Source organism: Phyllobates terribilis, unplaced genomic scaffold, assembly GCF_046119375.1.
Source record: "Phyllobates terribilis strain yellow unplaced genomic scaffold, ASM4611937v1 Scaffold_5__5_contigs__length_657084704, whole genome shotgun sequence".
NCBI classification, from domain to species: Eukaryota; Metazoa; Chordata; class Amphibia; order Anura; family Dendrobatidae; genus Phyllobates; species Phyllobates terribilis.
This window is the reverse complement of record NW_027362765.1, coordinates 637,182,154-637,204,320: the sequence shown is the minus strand read 5'-3', so window position 1 is coordinate 637,204,320 and position 22,167 is coordinate 637,182,154. Positions and strand designations below refer to the sequence as shown.

The window sequence follows — 22,167 nt, the reverse complement described above, 5'->3', positions numbered from 1 at the left end:
GTACATTATTTATACAGGGCTCAGCATAAGTGAGTACACCCCCTGTATTATCAGTACACTATATATACAGTGCTCAGTATAAGTGAGTACACCACTGTATTATCAGTACATTATATATACAGCGCTCAGCGTAAGCGAGTACACCCCCTGTATTATCAGTACATTATATATACAGCGCTCAGTATAAGTGAGTACACCCCTGTATTATCAGTACATTATATATACAGGGCTCAGTATAAGTGAGTACACCCCTGTATTATCAGTACATTATATATACAGCGCTCAGTATAAGTGAGTACACCCCTGTATTATCAGTACATTATATATACAGGGCTCAGTATAAGAGAGTACACCCCCTGTATTATCAGTACATTATACAGTCATATGAAAAAGTTTGGGCACCCCTATTAATCTTAACCTTAATGTTTTATAAAAATTGGTGTTTTTGTAACAGCTATTTGAGTTTGATATATGTAATAACTGTTGGACACAGTAATGTTTCTGCCTTGAAATGAGGTTTATTGTACTAACAGAAAATGTGCAATCTGCATTCAAACAAAATTTGACAGGTGCATAAGTATGGGCACCTCGCCAGAAAAGTGACATTAATATTTAGTAGATCCTCCTTTTGTAAAAATAACAGCCTCTAGTCGCTTCCTGAAGCTTTTAATGAGTTCCTGGATCCTGGATGAAGGTATTTTTGACCATTCCTCTTTACAAAACAATTCCAGTTCAGTTAAGTTTGATGGTCGCCGAGCATGGACAGCCCTCTTCAAATGATCCCACAGATGTTCAATGATATTCAGGTCTGGGGACTGGGACGGCCATTCCAGAACATTGTAATTGTTCCTCTGCATGAATGCCTGAGTAGATTTGGAGCGGTGTTTTGGATCATTGTCTTGCTGAAAGATCCATCCCCTGCGTAACTTCAACTTTATCACTGATTCTTGAACATTATTGTCAAGAATCTGCTGATACTGAGTGGAAACCATGCGTCCCTCAACTTTAACAAGATTCCCGGTGCCGGCATTGGCCACACAGCCCCAAAGCATGATGGAACCGCCATCAAATTTTACTGTGGGTAGCAAGTGTTTTTCTTGGAATGCTGTGTTTTTTTCCGCCATGCATAACGCCTTTTTGTATGACCAAACAACTCAATCTTGGTTTCATCAGTCCACAGGACCTTCATCAAAAAAGAAATTGGCTTCTCCAAATGTGCTTTTGCATACCTCAGCCGACTCTGTTTGTGGCGTGCTTGCAGAAATGGCTTCTTTCGCATCACTCTCCCATACAGCTTCTCCTTGTGCAAAGTGCGTTGTATTGTTGACCGATGCATAGTGACATCATCTGCAGCAAGTTGATGCTGCAGCTCTCTGGAGATGGTCTGAGGATTGTGAGTACACCCCTGTATTATCAGTACATTATATATAGAGTGCTCAGTATAAGTGAGTACACCCCTGTATTATCAGTACATTATATATACAGAGCTCAGTATAAGTGAGTACACCCCTGTATTATCAGTACATTATATATATACAGGGCTCAGTATAAGTGAGTACACCCCTGTATTATCAGTACATTATATATATACAGGGCTCAGTATAAGTGAGTACACCCCTGTATTATCAGTACATTATATATACAGAGCTCAGTATAAGTGAGTACACCCCCTGTATTATCAGTACATTATATATACAGGGCTCAGTATAATTGAGTACACCCCTGTATTATCAGTACATTATATATACAGTGCTCAGTATAAGTGAGTACACCCCTGTATTATAAGTACATTATATATACAGCGCTCAGTATAAGTGAGTACACCCCTGTATTATCAGTACATTATATATACAGCGCTCAGTATAAGTGAGTACACCCCTGTATTATCAGTACATCTTATATACAGAGCTCAGTATAAGTGATTACACCCCTGTATTATCAGTACATCTTATATATAATGCTGGACGCGTCCTTCTATCTGAAGCTGGGATGGGTGTCACCTGCAGGGTGGCGGTGGAATAAGCATGTGCGTACACTACACTACAGCGCCATTTTAATGAAGACAGAGTGTATGAGAATTCGAAGACACAGTGTCTTCAACAAAAGGAAGCTGGATATTGCGGGATACACAAGCGTTGACTTCTGCACCATTTTATTGAAGAATTCTACTACAACGTCAACATAGCAGTGCGCACATGCCGGCCTTCGCCATTATCCCTATGGCTGGCACAGGGGCGCACGGCTATGTTGACGTTGTAGTACATTACCCTAATACAATAGCGCCGGAGTCAACGCGTGCGCATACTGTGATCTCCGGCGCCGTTTTATTGAAGACACTGTATATGTGAATTTGCAGACACAGTGTCTTTAAAAATACGGCACAGGATAGCGCTGTATGCGCACGTGCTGACTCAGGCACTATTAATAAAATTGAAAATGTACCAATAAAAATGATCGCCACCCAAGCGTAGAACGGGTTCAATAGCAAGTATCACATAAAATTGCAATATAACACATTTAAGTTTGTAGATGTTACATGAAAAATGGGGAAAAGTTCACAGCATATGAATACGTATTGAATGCACTGTAAAATTACTGTTAGAATCAGTTAAAAGCGTATGCTGAATAACTGTTTTTACGGACATTAGATCATCCGATGAACAAGCAAATGGCTAATTCGTCACCATTGTTGGCAGCACATCATTTTGAGTTAACATGACTAGTGCGGTCATAAGAATGACAGAATATGCGCGCCGAATGATTTATTGCAGATCGTTCAACGCTCATTTGAGTAAACAAGTTATTAAATGACGACTAAGCAGTAAATGTTTAGCAAGCGATGGTCATTTAATGCTGCAGTCTGGGATGTAAATCCACTCTTCGTTGTGGGACATTCAGTATTTGATTTTACTGTCTGGAGCCTAGTACATTTTACTTGAAGTACTGTAGTTTCAGAATATTAGTGGAAAATCACTGTTCGAATTATGATTAGCTTAAGTTGCAGACATTAAGTAGTTGATTTTACTGACATTTTTATTAGGACATTTTATTTTGTGTAATTGTAGAAATTTTGTGGAGATTTACTGTAGTAATTGTTATGATTATTACCGTATTTTTCGGACTATAAGTTGCACTTTTTTCCTCCAAAATTTTGGAGGAAAGGTGGGGGTGCGTCTTATAGTCCGATATACATAAATACTGTGGCTGTGGGTGGTGAGGGATGTGGGGGAAGCGACAGTGGCGGAGTAGCGGTGCACAGGAGGCAACAGCCGCCTGCTGCAGCCTACACTGTGCGTGCTACTAAAGAAAATGAATATTCACTGCTCCCCATGCCCATGGGCACACTGTGCCCGCAGAGCAGCTCCTGGTATGTATGGCACCCTTTATTCCTGTAAGTATGGCCCCCTCATCCAGGTATGCTTGGCACCCCCTGATCCCCATCACACTGCACAGAAAAAAAACAAACAATCATATTCACCTCCTCTCTCCTCCAGCACTGTGTCCAGTGGGTGTGGTGAATATTCCTGGCCTTCAATAGCGAGCATGCTGACCGCCGAGCGCCGCAGGAGCTGCGCTGCGGCTACAGCGTGTGCTATTAGGGAGAATGAATGGTCACTGCTCCCCACACACGCAGTCCCGGTGTGGGGAGTAGTGACTATTCCGGCAAAGAACGGTAACACAGCACTGGTGGAGAGAGGAGGTGAGTATGATTGTTTATTTTTTTTTCTGTGCAGTGTGACGGGGATCAGGGGGTGCCAAGCATACCAGGATGAGGGGGCCATACATACAGGGATGAAGGGGGGCATGCATACAAGGATGAGAGGGGCCATACATACAAGGATGAGGCATGAGAGGGGCCATACATACAGGGATGAGGCATGAGGGGGGCCATACATAAAGGGATGAAGGGGCCATACATACCAGGATAAAGGATGAGGGGGCCATACACACAGGGATTAAGAGTGCCATACATACCAGGAAGATGAATGAAGGTACCATACTGTATATACCAGGAAGAGGGATGAGGGGGCCATGCATACCAGGATGGAGGATTGGGGTGCCATGCATACCAGGATGGTGGATTGGTGTGCCATGCATATCACGATGGTGGATGAGGGGCACGTATAACAGGAAGGAGAGGGCCATACATACCAGGATGGGGAATATTAACAGAATTGGGGGACATTACCCCTATAACAGTATCAGCAGCAGACCCCCTCCCCCTTAACAGGGCATCATGACCAAATTTTTTGCTTAAATATTTTTTCCTATTTTCCTCCTCTAAAACCTAGGTGCGTCTTATGGTCCGAAAAATACGGTACATTTTTTCCACTAATGAACAGAAATACAATTGGTGATCGTTGCAGGCTTTCAGTAATCGATTTTAAATTATGTTTGTTTAGTCCTTTTTTGTCTGTAGTTTCAGAAATGTATTTGAGCAATTTCTATACTACAGTTTTTTATATAGTAATACATAGAAATACAAATAGAGTCAGTTGCAGGCGTTTAGCAATTATTTTTACTGATACTTGCTTAGTACATTTTATAGTCTCAATTTTTATTTTTTTCTACATTCTGTTCTATTCTTTTTCTATGCTTATCTAACAGAGTACATATCAAACTCTCTGCTGAATTAAATTTGGCTGCACAGTACACACAAAAAAACACACAACACCCTATAAAAGGAAATTTCATAAAATGGCCTGACCATTCTAAAGGCTTTATTCATCTTAGAATGGCATTTGAATTCCTTGCCTCTGACATCAATAATAAGGGAGAGGATGCAACATTCTTATTTTTCTCTACTCTAGTGAAAATGATTCACAGGTAGATGCCCAATGAGTGGAGATGAGGCAATGCCAGAATTAGTGATACAATGTGGACCACACCACACAGATTATGAGCCTCAGGTTCCTGATTCTGTAAGCCAGCTCAAAAATCCAATTTCAAACTGAAGGCCTTGCAAAAAGTGACTATTTCAAAATCTCATTCTATACGAATTTTGTAAATTCCATGGTGACCCAGACTAATTTGTGTACTCCGTAATGTCTTGCCCAAAAAACACTGCTTATCATTCGCTGATTGGACCCCAATAGATATGGTAGAAATGACAAAATGTTGAGACTTGTGCTTCACATGGGAATAGTGAGAAAACCAGAGAATCACAAATATCATAGATGGATGTGTTATACTAGCTATTGAACCCGTTCTACGCCCGAGTGGTGAGCGTTTTTATTGGTATATTTCGGGAGCCATTTTTTTTAAGACACTGTGTCTGCATAAAATTCGCATATACAGTGTCTTCAATAAAATAGTGCCGATAGCGCGGTATGCGCACGAGCTGACTCCGGCACCATTTAATTGAAGTAATGTATTACAAAGTCAACATAAGAGTGCACATGCGTCAGCCATACAGATAATGGTGACGGGCGGTGCATGCGCACTGCTATGTTGACATTGTAGTACATTATATATGTTCCCCCATCCTGGTATATACTGCCCCATCCTAGTCCTCCATCCTGGTATATGCTTTCCCCCCATCCTGGAATATGCTCCCCCATCCTGGTATATGTTCCCCTATCCTGGTATATGATCCCCCATCCTGGTATATGATCCCCCATCCTGGTATATGATCCCCCATCCTGGTATATGATCCCCCATCCTGGTATATGTTCCCCTATCCTGGTATATGATCCCCCATCCTGGTATATGCTTCCACATTTCAAAGTCTCATTCTCTAGGAATTTTGTAAATCTCATGGTGGCCAAGACTATTTTGTATGCTCAGCAATGTCTTGCCCAAAAACGCTGTTTATCATTCGCTGATTGGACTCCAATAGATATGGTAGAAATGACAAATTGTTGAGACTTGTGCTTCACTTGGGAATAGTGAGAAAGCCAGAAAATCACCAATATCGTAGAGGGATATTTTATACTAGCTATTGAACCTGTTCAACGCCCGGGTGGCGAGCATTTTTATTGGCATATTTCCGGCACCATTTATTTATTTTTTTAAGACACTGAGTCTGCAATAAAATTGTGCCGGATAGCGTGGTATGTGCGCACGCTGACTCCGGCGCCATTTTATTTAAGTAATGTACTACAACATCAACATAGCAGTGCGCACGGGCCGGCCATAGGGATAATGGCGATGGGTAGTGAATGTGAACTTCTATGTTGACGTTGCAGTACATTATATATGTTCCCCCATCCTGGTATATGCACCCACATCCTCGTATATGCTGCTCCATCCTGGAATATGTTCCCCCATCCTCGTATATGCTCCCCTATCCTGGAATATGGTCCCCCATCCTGGAATATGGTCAGTTATCCTGGTCCTACATCCAAGTATATGCTCTCTCATCCTGGTCCCCCATCCTGGAATATGCTCCCCCATCCTGGTCCTACATCCTGGTATATGCTCTTCCATCCTGGTATATGCTCCCCCATGCTGGAATATGCTCACCCATCCTGGTCCCCTATTCTGGAATATGCTCCCCCATCCTAGCATATACTCCCTCATCCTTGTCCCCCCCAGAAAGCCTGCGCTGCTGCCGTTCGATCCATCCATCCAAAAAAAAAACACACCTACTCACCTTTCTCCCGCTCCCCTGCAGCACATCGCCTGTGTTATTTAAATAAAATTGCGCTGGAGCCAGCGCATGCCGCACTATCCGGCGCCATTTTGCTGCAGACACTGTGTGCAAATTTGACTTCAACAAAATGGTGCCGGAGATCACGCTATGCGCAGGTGCTGACTCAGGCCCCACACTCCTCCTACAGCACCTGCGCCTAGTGCGATCTCCAAACAACCAAAAGTGTATACACCCCTTTAGGGATGATCTAAAAGAGCCTTAATTAAGGGATGTTCTAAAACATGACTTATTTATATTCTTAAAACGTCGTAAAGAAATAGATTAAAATTACATTGGTTTGTCTGTGTAATTACTAAATTGCTCAATTTATAGATACTATTTAGTTGATCTTATATTATTTCATCATTATATTCGTCATAATCTCTTTCTATGGCTGCAGTTTATAGATTAATCAGATTATTAATATAGCCCCCAGCACCCTGAGGAAGCCACATATGACGAAACTTGTTGGGGTGGCTATGTATATATTATTAATCTATGGACTGCAGCTATAGAAAGAGATTATGACGAATATAATGATTCAATAATATCAAATTAACTAAATAGTATCTAGTGCGTTCTCCGGCGCCATTTTATCAAAGACAAATTTGCAGTATCTTAAAAAAATTGCGTCGGTGTTAGAGCATGTGCATACCCCTCTATCCGGCGCCATTTTGTTGAAGACACTGTGCAACTTTGTCTTCAATAAAATGTCCCCAAAGGTCGTGCTACGCCAGAGATCGCGGTATACAGTCAGCGACTACCCATACTGCCATCTCCGGTGCCACACTCCTCCTCCCTGCCGGAGATGTGTCTTTCTGTCTCCGGCTATACCGCGCAGGTGCAGTGCGCCTGCGCAGTCCGTCTATGAAGGCTTCGGACAGAAGGACACATCCCTGGTTAAACTATAGATAACACTTGAGTTTTCTGCATGAGCATGACATGGAATATTTTTTGAGGCCCTTCTGAAGCTTTTTCTTTGTAACGATAAAGCAGTGTCCACCATGACATGACCCAAACTATTCAAAATTAGACTGGTCACTGATAACTTCAGCAACAAATCTGATAAAGTCTACATCCCTATTTCACTTTAAAAAAGAAAGCTTAAAGGGGTATTCCCATCTCTAAGATCCTATACCAATATGTAGTGGGTGTAAAAATAATAATATTAGCAAATACCCCTAATTAATAAGAAAAGTAGTATTGTTCTTCCGATTTGCTGTATCGCTTATCTTAAGTGCAGGGCATTGCAGTAGCTTAAGTATCCATGGTTACAACTGCTAACAGCTAATTAACAGTCACTATATGAGTGGTCATAACCATGGATACCTCAGCTATTGCTATATACTGCATATGAGGTAAGCGACTTAGCGAATCAAAAGAACTATACTACATTTCTAATTGGAGCTATTTGCTAATATTATTACTAGGGTTGAGCGAGTATGTTCTGTCCGAGTATGCTCGGGCCGAGCTCCGAGTAGTTACAGCTGCTCGGTGATAAGGTTGAATCGCTCCCGTGTGCATGATTTGCAACTGTTTTATTACATAGAATCATAGAATGGTAGAGTTGGAAGGGACCTCCTGGGTCATCTGGTCCAACCCCCTGCTCAAAGCAGGATTCACTAGATCATCTCAGACAGATGTCTGTCCAGCCTCTGTTTGAAGACGTCCATTGAAGGGGAACTCACCACCTCTCGTGGCCGCCTGTTCCACTCATTAATCACCCTAACTGTCAAAAAGTTTTTTCTAATATCTAATCTGTGTCTCCTCCCATTTAGTTTCATCCCATTGCTTCTAGTCTTTCCTTGTGCAAATGAGAATAAAGATGATCCTTCTACAATGTGACAGCCCTTGACATATTTGTAGACAGCTATTAAGTCTCCTCTCAGTCTTCTTTTTTGCAAGCTAAACATTCCCAAATCCTGCAACCGTTCCTCATAGGACATGGTTTGCAGACCAGTCACCATTCTGGTCGCTCTTCTCTGAACTTGCTCCAGTTTGTCTATGTCTTTTTTAAAATGTGGTGCCCAAAACTGTACACAGTATTCCAGATGAGGTCTGACCAAAGAGGAGTAAAGACCGATAATGACTTCACGTGATCTAGACTGTATGCTTCTGTTAATACATCCCAGAATTGTATTTGCCTTTTTTGCTGCTGCATCACACTGTTGACTCATGTTCAGTCTATGATCTATTAGTATACCTAAGTCTTTTTCACATGTACTGTTGCTTAGCTCTATTCCTCCCATTCTGTATATGCTTTTTTCATTTTTATTGCCCAGATGTAGTACTTTGCATTTTTCCCTGTTAAAAACCATTCTGTTGGTTGCTGCCCACTGCTCCAGTTTATTTAGGTCTTTTTGAATCCTCTCTCTCTCTTCTCTACCTCTCTCTCTCTTCTCTAGTATTAGCTATCCCTCCTAGCTTTGTGTCATCAGCAAATTTAATCAGTTTACCCTCAATTCCTTCATCTAAATCATTGATAAAGATGTTGAACAATACAGGTCCCAGGACGGAGCCCTGTGGTACCCCACTTGAGACATTCATCCAGCTGGATGTGAAGCCATTTACAACCACCCTTTGAGTCCGATCACTAAGCCAGTTATGAATCCACCTAACAGTTGCCTGGTCCATTGCATACTTGGTCATTTTTTCAATAAGGATGGTGTGAGATACTTTGTCAAATGCTTTGCTGAAGTCAAGATATACTATATCTACAGCATTTCCCTGATCCACCCAGTCAGTGATTCTGTCATAGAAGGAAATTAAGTTAGTCTGACATGACTTGTTAGTTACAAACCCATGCTGACTCTGGTTAATCACTTCATTCTTATCCATGTACTTACATACATGTTGTTTAATAATTTGTTCAAAGATCTTTCCTGGTATAGAAGTCAGACTCACCGGCCTATAGTTCCCTGGGTCCACCTTCTTCCCCTTTTTGAAGATAGGAACAACATTTGCTCTTCTCCAGTCTTCTGGGACTTCTCCTGTTCTCCAAGAATTTTCAAAGATTATGGAGAGTGGTTCTAAAATTTCTTCTACGATCTCCTTCAGTACTCTGGGGTGTAATTCATCTGGACCTGGAGACTTGAACTCATTTATGTTAGCTAAATATTCCCTCACAATCTTTCTGTTTACAGATAACTTGGATTCCTCTATTCCTTTAAAAGGACAGTGGAGATCAGTTGATGTTACATTTTCTTTCTGAGAGAAAACAGATGCAAAATAAGAATTAAAACGTTCGGCCTTCTCAACATCCTCTCTTACCATTTCTCCATTTTCATCCTGTAAAAATCCTATAGCATCTTTGACTTTTCTTTTACTTTTGACATACCCCCAAAATCCTTTTTTATTGCTTTTGACATCTCTTGCAAGCCTTAATTCATTGTCAGCTTTAGCTAACCTGATACGTGCCCTGCAGGATCTGCAGACTGCATTATAATCTTCTTTAGATATGCCTCCCTCTTTCCATTTAATAAACATTTCTTTCTTTCTTTTTAGCATGTGTTTAAGTTCTGTGTTCATCCATCCTGGTTTCCTTAAATGCTTCCCATTCTTCCTACTTTTCGGGATTGTTAACGATTGTGCTTTGAGAATCTCATTTTTTAAAATTTCCCATCCTTCCTGGACATTTTTGTCCTTAAGGACATCCAGCCATTGGATCCCTCCTATTCTCTTTCTGAGTCTCTTAAAATCTGCCTTTCTAAAATCTAACCTTGAAGTTTGAGTCTTCACATGTCTTCCTCCTCTAGTTATCCAAAATTCTATAATAGCATGATCGCTGCCTCCTAGGGTCCCAGCCACCTTTACCTCCTCAACCATTTCCTCCCTGTTTATAAGGATTAGATCCAAAGTAGCAGATCCCCTTGTTTTCTCCCCTACCTTTTGGAAGATAAAGTTGTCAGCAAGAGAGGATAAGAATTTGCTTGACCTGTTAGTTTTACTTGAGAGAGATTCCCAACAAATGTCTGGATAGTTGAAATCTCCCATGACCACTACGTCATATTTTTTGGAGAACTTGGTCATTTGATACATAAAGAGTTCATCCATATCTTCAGTTTGCCCAGGTGGCCTGTAGTAAATGCCTACAATGGTGTCCTTTCTGTTGTTCTCTCCTTGTATTCTTACCCAAACAGTTTCCACAGAACTCCCAGTCTCTGAAGCTTCAATCTCTGTGCAGATATACGCTTTTCTAACATACAATGCAACACCTCCTCCTCGTTTATCAAGTCTGTTTCTTGCAAATAAGTTGTATCCTTTTAGCCTTTTATTCCAATCATGTGTATCGTCCCACCAAGTTTCAGTGATTCCAATGACATCATATTCCTTTTCCTGCGTTAGTAGTTCCAATTCTCCTTGTTTGTTGCCCATGCTTTGTGCATTTGTATAAAAACATTTTAGTTTGTGATTGGTTTCTCTTCCTCCCATATTTTTATTATTTAAATTGTTTTGTCTTTGTTCTTCCTTTCCACTTCCAGTAGCAGAGATCTCAATAGTATTTGTCAGCTGTATGGCTTTTTCTGGCCTTTTGCTTCCCTTCCCACATTGTTCTAGTTTAAAGCTCTTCATTCATGTGAGGAATGTGTAAGAAATAGACATTCCTCCCATGTAATAAAGCTGTCAAACAGTCGCAAATCATGCACACAGGAGCGATTCAACCTCATCACTGAGCAGCTGTAACTACTCGGAGCTCGGCCCGAGCATACTCGGCAAAAGGGTTAATAGAACATACTCGCTCATCACTAATTATTACACCTACTACGTTTTGGGATAGGATCAGGGACATGAGAATACCCCTTTTAATGTTCCAGCATACCTGGAGAGTAGAGTACAGAAACAAAATGTACAAACCGTGCAAGAGTATGTCAAGGTATGAAGGGAGAGACAATTGAATTAAACCCACTGAATGCACCCCTGACCTGGGAGAATTGTGTGGGAATTGATACACCCAATCCTAAACTAGTATTAGCACCTCTATGAGGATACCATCTACACCAGCATCGCTCTCTTCAAGTCCCTCTCTGACAAAGCTGTGGCACGCAGCGCTGTGTACAAAAATCATAGAGGTCTCACTAGGTCACAAACTATTCAGGGCAACTGCTCAGAAATGTTAAGAGCAGGGTTCAATGTAGCAAAAAAATGCTGGTGGATAAGGACAAGGACAAGGTGGATGTCCTTAGCTTGACCACAAAACATGGAAATGGCAGTACACCCACCACTTTACCATGTACGGCAACACCCCAAACCAGAAAGCATCAAAACAAAACATCAATTGATAGGAGTTCCGACTCATAACACCTTTGAACACTCTTTTGCTTTAAGAAATAATTTGCTTCAGTATTATTACAGATGGTACTTGTGGAATCAAGAGTTTCCCTCTAAGGTCACTGGCTGTGCCATACAAAATATGGAATCAAACAATGGACCAGAATTTTGTGTATGTATCGTATATGTACTGTTTTAAGAATTTTTCAAGCTTTATAATAGTTATATCTTATACAAGTTAGTAATGTAATTGAAATAAAGGTGCATTTTAGTGACCTATACACCCCCCTTTGTTCCTCTTTCCTTTTACATGTCCTTCATTCACTGGTTACCCCTTCTTCCCCACTTACCTAACTTTTCCTCTCAGTCCTCTCTATATATATATATTTTGATATAAGCTAGGTTTTTTCTTCCCTTATTATTGTAAAAATTCCCTCAAAAATAATCTGATGAAAGCAAAACATCAAAACTACTACAGTGTATATTGGGGGATGTGAATCCCTTGTGCATCGTTACCTTCTTTGAATGATTACAGTGTTTTAGTACCTGGTAATAGAGGAATAGCTGGCTGCTACAGGTAGTATCCTGTTCACAAGTTCTTTTACAGACATATCCAGGTTTGGGTCTACTGAAAAAGAGCGGATCTGACGTCCCACTATGGGCTGAGCAGTAATGTACCGTCCATCAACTCCGATAAGAACATACAGTAGATCCTCAACTATGGCGACTTCCTGTGAGGGTAGAGCAAGGGTTTCTGAAGGAAAAAAAGAGACAATAATGAAAACATCTTCATTAATATAAAAAATTCATATAGGATTTGTTTATACATAAGCGTTGCCTGAATGAGCTGAATGTTGGCCAAGGGCTCAAGATGAAAACTAACATAGCTGTTAAAGAGTGACTGCTACAACACAAAATTACTGTGGAAACCAACCACTCGGTGAATGGCCAGTTTAATGCAATGTTCAACCTGCTTATCTTCCATCTATTTCTGCCATCCTTTGGCTTCCAGAAAGCCAGTATTATCAACCAAAAAGAATGGATGCAAAATAAATAGATGGGAAGGTTCACTGAACTACTTGGTCTCACAGGTGCACCGAGCACCTGTGCTTGGTTTGAACAGTCATTTTGTGCAGACAAGAGGCTTTGTTTTAATGCAATCAAAAAGTATAAGGAGTCCATGTAAAATTTTTAGCATTAGAAAAAGAAGGTTGCTTTCCCTTTTTAACCCCTTCACGACCTTGAAAGTATCCATACGTCATGGAAGGGAAGGGGTTCCCAACCTTAGACATATAGATACGTCCTAGCTAAAATGTGTCACTGTGACCGAACACACAGTGATCACATTGAGGTGCCTGCTGATTCTAACAGTAGGGCACCAGGCCATGGGGTGATTGCCCCCACCCCTCCCTGCAACTACGATTAAAGTCACAGCAATTTCAGAGTTTTCTGTAATGAAAATGTCTGAAACACTGAGGTCCAGCTACGATCGGCATTATAGCAGCACCAATCTTAGGCTTGTGCTAGGAGACCCTAGCGCGGATTCGAGCAATCGGACAATGACGTCCGATCGCACCAATCAGTGAGTAGAGACACGGTCTGACTTCACAATGACCGCCCTACTTCGCCTCATTAAACCTTGGAGACGAAGAGCGGTCACAGTGGCTCTGTGCTCCCACCTGGGAATGGAGCAAGTCCGGTGTACGCTACTCCGGTTGCAGGCGCCGCCATTCTCCTGACCCTGGAGGCGGAGCTACTATTGCACAACAGATTTGGAGGTCCCCTTTCTCCTGTTACTCTTGTGAAAATATTTTTTTGTTGGCTAAAATATTTTTGTGGAAAAAAATTATTTTTTTTATATTTTCACAAGTCAACGTTTTAATTTTCTGAGAAGCACCTGGGGGTTCAAGGTGCTCAACATACATCTAGATAAATTCATTTAGGTGTCTAGTTTCCAAAAAGTAAAGCAAAATGGAAAGACAGAAAAGTGCGAATAGGGTCTTATATGATAACCAAGTGGTGCAAAATGTTATAGGTACGCTCACCTGATAGGGTTGTGCCAGTCACAACTCCTATAGAGGCATATCAAAGCTGCTGCGGGACCAACCCCACTTTTTGCAATAAAAAGTGGAGTACGGTGGTTCAGAATCCGCGCTGCCCAATGTATGATTAAAATATATATTCTGTTACCTATATATGCATGTATGCCTGTATGTTTACAACTCTGTTGTTTTACACCTATAAGGTTGCATTATTCATGCTTTTGCATGAGTACTAGCTATTTATTTATTCATATATGCACATTTTTCAATGATACTTCTGAATATAATCTTGTACATGTATTATATATCAACATCCAGTTTAATCACATTCAAAAATGTAACATACATTTTCTCCAACCACAGCCGGACATCCTTCGTTCCCTTTACCCCTTAGTCTCAAAGAACGGACATAACAATGTTTATGAATTCAGTATATTTTTCTTTACCTGACTCGCATTTTATATCTATTTCCACAAATCCCCTGCATTTTAGATTTGTTCTTTTATATATATTTACCCTCATTTTATTACATCAACACCTGTACCAACTTGGAACAAATAGTACATTCTCCACATTGTATAACCCCTTCTATATGTACAGATAATTTCTACAATTACAGTTAGGTCCATATATATTTGGACAGAGACAACATTTTTCTAATTTTGGTTCTAGACATTACCACAATGAATTTTAACCCCTTTACCCCCGAGGGTGGTCGGCTCATTAATGACCAGGCCAATTTTTACAATTCTGACCACTGTCACTTTATGAGGTAATTACTCTGGAAGACTTCAACGGATCCCCCTGATTCTGAGATTGTTTTTTCGTGACATATTGTACTTCATGATTGTGGTAAAATTTCTTCGATATCACTTGCGTTTATTTGTGAAAAAAACTGAAATTTGGTGAAAATTTTGAAAATTTTGCAATTTTCAAACTTTGAATTTTTATGCCCTTAAATCAGAGAGATATGTCACACAAAATAGTTAATAAATAACATTTCCCACATGTCTACTTTACATCAGCACAATTTTGGAACCCAAATTTTTTTTTGTTAGGAAGTTATAAGGGTTAAAAGTTGACCAGCGATTTCTCATTTTTCCAACAAAATTTACAAAATCATTTTTTTTAGGAACCACATATTTAAAGTCACTTTGAGGGGTCTTTATGACAGAAAATACCCAAAAGTGACACCATTCTAAAAACTGCACCCCTCAAGGTGCTCAAAACCACATTCAAGAACTTTATTAACCCTTTAGGTGCTTCAGAGGAATTTTTGGAATGTAGAAGAAAAAAATGAACATTTAACTTTTTTCACAAAAATGTTACTTTAGACCCAATTTTTTTTTATTTTCACAGGGGTAACAGGAAAAAATGGACCCCAAAATTTGTTGTGCAATTTCCCCTGGGCACGCAGATACCCCATATGTGGGGAAAAAACACTGTTTGGGCGCACGGCAGGGCTCGGAAGGGAAGGAGTGCCATTTGACTTTTTGATTGTAAAATTTGCTTGAATAATTAGCGGACGCCATGTTGCGTTTGGAGAGTCCCTGTGTGCCCAAACATTGGAGCTCCCCCACACGTGACCCCATTTTGGAAACTAGACCCCCTAAGGCACCTATCTAGATGCATAGTGAGCACTTGGAACCCCCAGGTGCTTCACAAATTGATTCATAAAAACGAAAAAGTGTTGTTTTTTTTCACTTTTTCATTTTTACGAATCAATTTGTGAAGCACCTGGGGGTTCCAAGTGCTCACTATGCATCGAGATAGGTGCCTTGGGGGGGTCTAGTTTCCAAAATGGGGTCACTTGTGGGGGAGCTCCAATGTTTAGGGACGCAGGGGCTCTCCAAACGCAGCATGGCGTCCGCTAACAATTTGAGCCGATTTTCCATTCAATTTGTTAGCGGACACCATGTCGCGTTTGGAGAGCCCCTGATGTGCCTAAACAGTGGAGCTCCCCCACAAGTGACCCCATTTTGGAAACTACACCCCTCAAGGATTTTATTAAAGTGTATAGTGAACATTTTGAACCCAGAGGTACGACACAGAATTTGATAACATTAGGTCATCATATTGAATAAGTTGTCATTAGTCTTGAGCGCAAGTACTCGCTACTTGAGTTTGCATCGGGTACTCAGGTATGCACCATGTACTGCGTGTGCCCGAGTGACATGCTCGAGTCCCTGCCCCGCATGTTTCACGGTTATTAGACACCCAAAAAAAAACATGTGGGGATCGCTCGTGCATGGCAGGCAATCCCCGCAAAGTTTTTTTGGCCGCGAAGCATATGGGGCGGAGACTCGAGCATGTCACTCAAATACCCACGATACTCAATGCATACCCGAGAACCCGATGCAAACTCAAGAAACGAGCACTTGCGCTCAACACTAGTCGCCATATCGTCATCTTTTTTTCTTACTTTTGAAAAAAATCCCAACCCCATCACAACCCTAACCCTAGCCCAACCCTAACCCGAGAGTTTATTTTTTACGCTGTTCCTCGTGCGGTATAAGTGATTAGACGATTTTATTCTTCGGGTCGGTGCAATTACAGCGATACCAGAATCATATGGGGTTTTTATGACTGACAGCTGTCACACACTAAAAGACGCATTTTTTGTAACATCTAGTTTTTGCATCGCCATATTTTGAGAGCTATAATTTTTCCAGATTTTGGCAGACAGTCATGTGACGGCTCGTTTTTTGCGGGATGAGTTGACGTGGTTATTGGTGCCATTTTCAGGCACGTGACATTTTTTGATCGCTTTCTATTCCGATTTTTGGGAGGCAGAATAAACAAAAACCAACAATTGAGGAATTGTTTTTTTTTATTCTGTTCCGCGTGTGGTAAAATTGATAAGGTAGCTTTATTCTTCGGGTCAGTACGTTTACAGCGGTACCACATTTATATTGTTTTTCTATGTTTTGCACTTTTACATAATAAAAGCAATTTTATAGAAAAAATTATTTTTTAGCATAGCTTTATTCTGAGAGCTATAACTTTTTTATTTTTTGGCTGATGGAGCTGTATGGCGGCTTGTTTTTTGCGGGATGAGATGACGTTTTCAGCAGTACCATTTTTATTTATATTCGTCTTTTTGATCGCGTGTTATTCCATTTTTTGTTTGGCGGTATGATGATAAAGCATTGTTTTTTGCTTCGTTTTTTTTTTTTACCGTGTTCACTGAAGGGGTTAACTAGTCGGACAGTTTTATAGGTCAGGTTGTTCCGGACGCGGCGATACCAAATATGTGTACTTTTATTGTTTGTTTTTGTTTTTTTTTTATAATAATATTTATTGATGGGTGCATTATATTTTTATTTTTGGTGGATTATTTTTTTCACAATTTTTTTTTATTTTTTTTTCACTTTCTGACAGTTTTTACACTTTTTTACTCTGTCCCACTCTGGGACTTTCACTTTTTTTATTCTGATCGCCTGCACAGCATAGGGATGGAGCACCATCCCTGTGCCGTGCAGGCTGTCAGCGCTGGACAGGGAGAAGATAGTTTGGAGATGCACTGCGCATGTCCAAACAATCTTCCTGTTGTCTGGTGACCCGGATGTTGTCATGACGACATAGGGTCGTCATGGCAACATCCTGGAAGCCACGGCAGACAGCGCTGGAAGCCGGAAGAGGAGGTGAGTATCTGCGATCACCTCCCCTTGCCACCGCAATGCTTCGATCACAGCATTGCGGGGGTTAATGTGCTGGGAGCGGTGCGTGACCACTCCCTGCACATAGTACCGGGTTTCAGCTGTGACAATCAGCTGACACCCGGCGGCGATCGCGCCCGCACAGCCTGTGTGTGCGCGTGATCGCGATGACGTAGTAATACGGGTCTGGCTCTTAAGTCCCAGGGCACAGACGCGTATTAGTACGTCTAATGTTGTTAAGGGGTTAAACAAAACAATTCAGATGCAGTTGAAGTTCAGACTTTCAGCTTTCATTTGAGGCTATCCACATTAAAATTGGATGAAGGGTTTAGGAGTTTCAGCTCCTTAACATGTGCCACCCTGTTTTTAAAGGGACCAAAAGTAATTGGACAATTGACTCCAAGGCTTTTTCATGGACAGGTGTGGGCAATCCCTTCATTATGTCATTCTCAATTAAGCAGATAAACGGCCTGGAGTTGATTTGAGGTGTGGTGCTTGCATTTGGAAGGTTTTGTTGTGAAGTAAACATGCGGTCAAAGGAGCTCTCCATGCAGGTGGAACAAGCCATCCTTAAGCTGCAAAAACAGAAAAAACCCATCCGAGAAATTGCTACAATATTGGGAGTGGCAAAATCTACAGTTTGGTACAGCCTGAGAAAGAAAGAAAGCACTGGTGAACTCATCAATGCAAAAAGACCTGGGCGCCCACAGAAGACAACAGTGGTGGATGATCGCAGAATAAACTCCATGGAGAAGAGAAACCCCTTCACAACAGCCAACCAAGTGAACAACACTCTCCAGGAGGTAGGCGTATCAATATCCAAATCTACCATAAAGAGAAGATGAAAGTAAATACAGAGGGTTCACTGCACGGTACAAGCCACTCCTAAGCATCAAGAATAAAAAGGCTAGACTGGACTTTGCTAAAAAACATCTAAAAAAAGCCAGCACAGTTCTGGAAGAACATTCTTTGGACAGATGAAACCAAGATCAACCTCTACCAGAATGATGGAAAGAGAAAAGTATGGCGAAGGCGTGGTACAGCTCATGATCCAAAGCATACCACATCATCTGTAAAACACGGCGGAGGCAGTGTGATGGCTTGGGCATGCATGGCTGCCAGTGGCACTGGGTCACTAGTGTTTATTGATGATGTGACACAGGACAGAAGCAGCCAAATGAATTCTGATGTATTCAGAGCCATACTGTGTGCTCACATCCAGCCAAATGCAGCCAAACTGATTGGTCGTCGTTTCATACTACAGATGGATAATGACCCAAAACATAAAGCCAAAGCAACCCAGGAGTTTATTAAAGCAAAGAAGTGGAATATTCTTGAATGGCCAAGTCAGTCACCTGAACTCAACCCAATTGAGCATGCATTTCAATTGTTAAAGACTAAACTTCAGACAGAAAGGCCCACAAACAAACAGCAACTGAAAACCACCGGAGTGAAGGCCTGGCAGAGCATCAAAAAGGAGGAAACACAGCGTCTGGTGATGTCCATGAGTTCAAGACTTCAGGCAGTCATTGCCAACAAAGGGTTTTCAACCAAGTACTAGAAATGAACATTTTATTTACAATTATTTAATCTGTCCAATTACTATTGGTCCCTTTAAAAACAGGGTGGCACATGTTAAGGAGCTGAAACTCCTAAACCCTTCATCCAATTTTAATGTGGATACCCTCAAATGAAAGCTGAAAGTCTGAACTTCAACTGCATCTGAATTGTTTTGTTTAAAATTCATTGTGGTAATGTCTAGAACCAAAATTAGAAAAATGTTGTCTCTGTCCAAATATATATGGACCTAACTGTATCTCCATATTCCTACTCACTTACAGTACAATTACAGACACCGCATCATTCTAGCGGTCCACAATACAAACAAATGAATATAACTTTTTTCCCATAATTAGTTTATTTTTCCTCAAGCAATACAACAAGCAAACAATACAAAGCTTTGCTTACCTGTTTTTCCATTCTTTTATAGTTCCTTAAACCCAGTACTGATCTGCTCCTGCTTATCCCATAGCAGCAGTGTTTTCCCTCTGTTCAGCGCTACCCTGTTAGCCATTGTCCCACAATAAATCCATCCACGTCTCCTCTTCATCTGTTCCTTCTCTAACTGCCCCGCTGATTCACTTTCTATGGTGATTAGCCCAATGGGCATACCCCCACCACAGACATGCTTCTTGTCTGATCCTTCTCCATACCAGCGCAGCTCTATGAGCCACTGCTCTGCTAATCAGTCTGCACAAACTTACAGTGACCCCTCCCAGAACTTTTTTCCTTCAGTTCTTTCAGCACAGTTTTTATAAACACTGACATATTTGCCAGTTTATTATTTTAAGTATATATGCCTATATACAGTATATTTTTGTGCTATTTTGGCATCATTTCGTTATATCATCCCTTTTTTTTTCTCTCCTTCCCCTCCCTACTTTTTTCTGCTCTAAACTTCTAAACCTCCAGTCTACTCTTTTTTTTTCTTTTGGTTCTCTTCACCCTTGTAGCAATCTGTTTGACCCCTCAGTCTCTCCCTCCCCTTATCTTGCACTTCTGTCTCCAGTAGCTCACATCACTAGTGCACTTGATATACACACCTTACTTTTCAACTTTTCAAGAACGAGTTCGCTGCACACCCCCCCCCCCTTTTTTTTTTTTTTATTTTTTTTTTTACACATGACAACTAATTTTGAATAACTGCCACATACAGTACAGACCAAAAGTTTGGACGCACCTTCTCATTTAAAGATTTTTCTGTATTTTCATGACTATGAAAAATTGTACATTCACACTGCAGGCATCAAAACTGTGAATTAACACATGTGGAATTATATACTTAACAAAAAAGTGTGAAACAACTGAAAATATGTCTTATATTCTAGGTTCTTCAAAGTAGCCACCTTTTGCTTTGATGACTGCTTTGCACACTCTTGGCATTCTCTTGATGAGTTTCAAGAGGTAGTCACCGGAAATGGTTTTCACTTCACAGGTGTGACCTGTCAGGTTTAATAAGTGGGATTTCTTGCCTTATAAATGGGGTTGGGACCATCAGTTGTGTTGTGCAGAAGTCAGGTGGATACACAGCTGATAGTCCTACTGAATAGACTGTTAGAATTTGTATTATGGCAAGAAAAAAGCAGCTAAGTAAAGAAAAACGAGTAGCCATCATTACTTTAAGAAATGAAGGTCAGTCAGTCTGAAAAATTTCAAACACTTTGAAAGTGTTCCCAAGTGCAGTTGCAAAAACCATCAAGTGCTACAAAGAAACTGGCTCACATGAGGACCGCCCCAGGAAAGGAAGACCAAGAGTCATCTCTGCTTCTGAGGATAAGTTTATCCGAGTCACCAGCCTCAGAAATCGCAGGTTAACAGCAGCTCAGATTAGAGACCAGGTCAATGCCACACAGAGTTCTTGCAGAAGACACATCTCTTCAACAACTGTTAAGAGGAGACTTTGTGCAGGAGGCCTTCATGGCAAAATAGCTGCTAGGAAACCACTGCTAAGGACAGGCAACAAGCAGAAGAGACTTGTTTGGGCTAAAGAACACAAGGAATGGACATCAGACCAGTGGAAATCTGTGCTTTGGTCTGATGAGTCCAAATTTGAGATCTTTGGTTCCAACCACCGTGTATTTGTGCGACGCAGAAAAGGTCAACGGATGGACTCTACATGCCTGGTTCCCACCATGAAGCATGGACTAGGAGGTGTGATGGTGTAGGGGTGCTTTGCTGGTGACACTGTTGGGGATTTATTCAAAATTGAAGGCATACTGAACCAGCATGGCTACCACATCATCTTGCAGCGGCATGCTATTCCATCCGGTTTGCGTTTAGTTGGATCATCATTTATTTTTCAACAGGACAATGACCCCAAACACACCCCCAGGCTGTGTAATGGCTATTTGACCAAGAAGGAGAGTGATGGGGTGCTATGCCAGATGACCTGGCCTCCACAGTCACCAAACCTGAACCCAATCGAGATGGTTTGGGGTGAGCTGGACCGCAGAGTGAAGGCAAAAGGGCCAACAAGTGCTAAGCATCTCTGGGAACTCCTTCAAGATTGTTGGAAGACCATTTCCGGTGACTACCTCTTGAAGCTCATCAAGAGAATGCCAAGAGTGTGCAAAGCAGTCATCAAAGCAAAAGGTGGCTACTTTGAAGAACCTAGAATATAAGACATATTTTCAGTTGTTTCACACTTTTTTGTTAAGTATATAATTCCACATGTGTTAATTCATAGTTTTGATGCCTTCAGTGTGAATGTACAATTTTCATAGTCAAGAAAATACAGAAAAATCTTTAAATGAGAAGGTGTGTCCAAACTTTTGGTCTGTACTGTACATATTTTACAGTTTGTCACACGTTTATACGTTTCTTCTTTATTATTACAGTTATTTATTTTGTTTTTTTCTGCTTGCAATCTTTGTATCCGCTGTGAGGACGTGGTACTATATGACCGCAAAAGTTTGTTGCTGCGCTTCCTTTTTCTTTTAATACATTGTCTATATATTCCTGCACTTTGAGTTGTATCCTATCATTGTGGTTTGGTCCCGATGAA

General features: G+C 41.0%; 1 protein-coding gene across 3 annotated transcripts in view; it reads right to left on the bottom strand.

The window, feature by feature from the left end:
* TUBGCP2 (tubulin gamma complex component 2) overlaps positions 1 to 22,167 on the bottom strand; it is a 348,385-nt gene that overhangs the window by 253,865 nt on the left and 72,353 nt on the right. For all 3 annotated transcript variants that reach the window (XM_073686175.1, XM_073686172.1, XM_073686173.1), the window contains exon 6: positions 12,449 to 12,656. In XM_073686175.1, the coding sequence (XP_073542276.1) occupies positions 12,449 to 12,656 (208 nt within the window). The remainder of the gene's footprint in view (positions 1 to 12,448; positions 12,657 to 22,167) is intronic.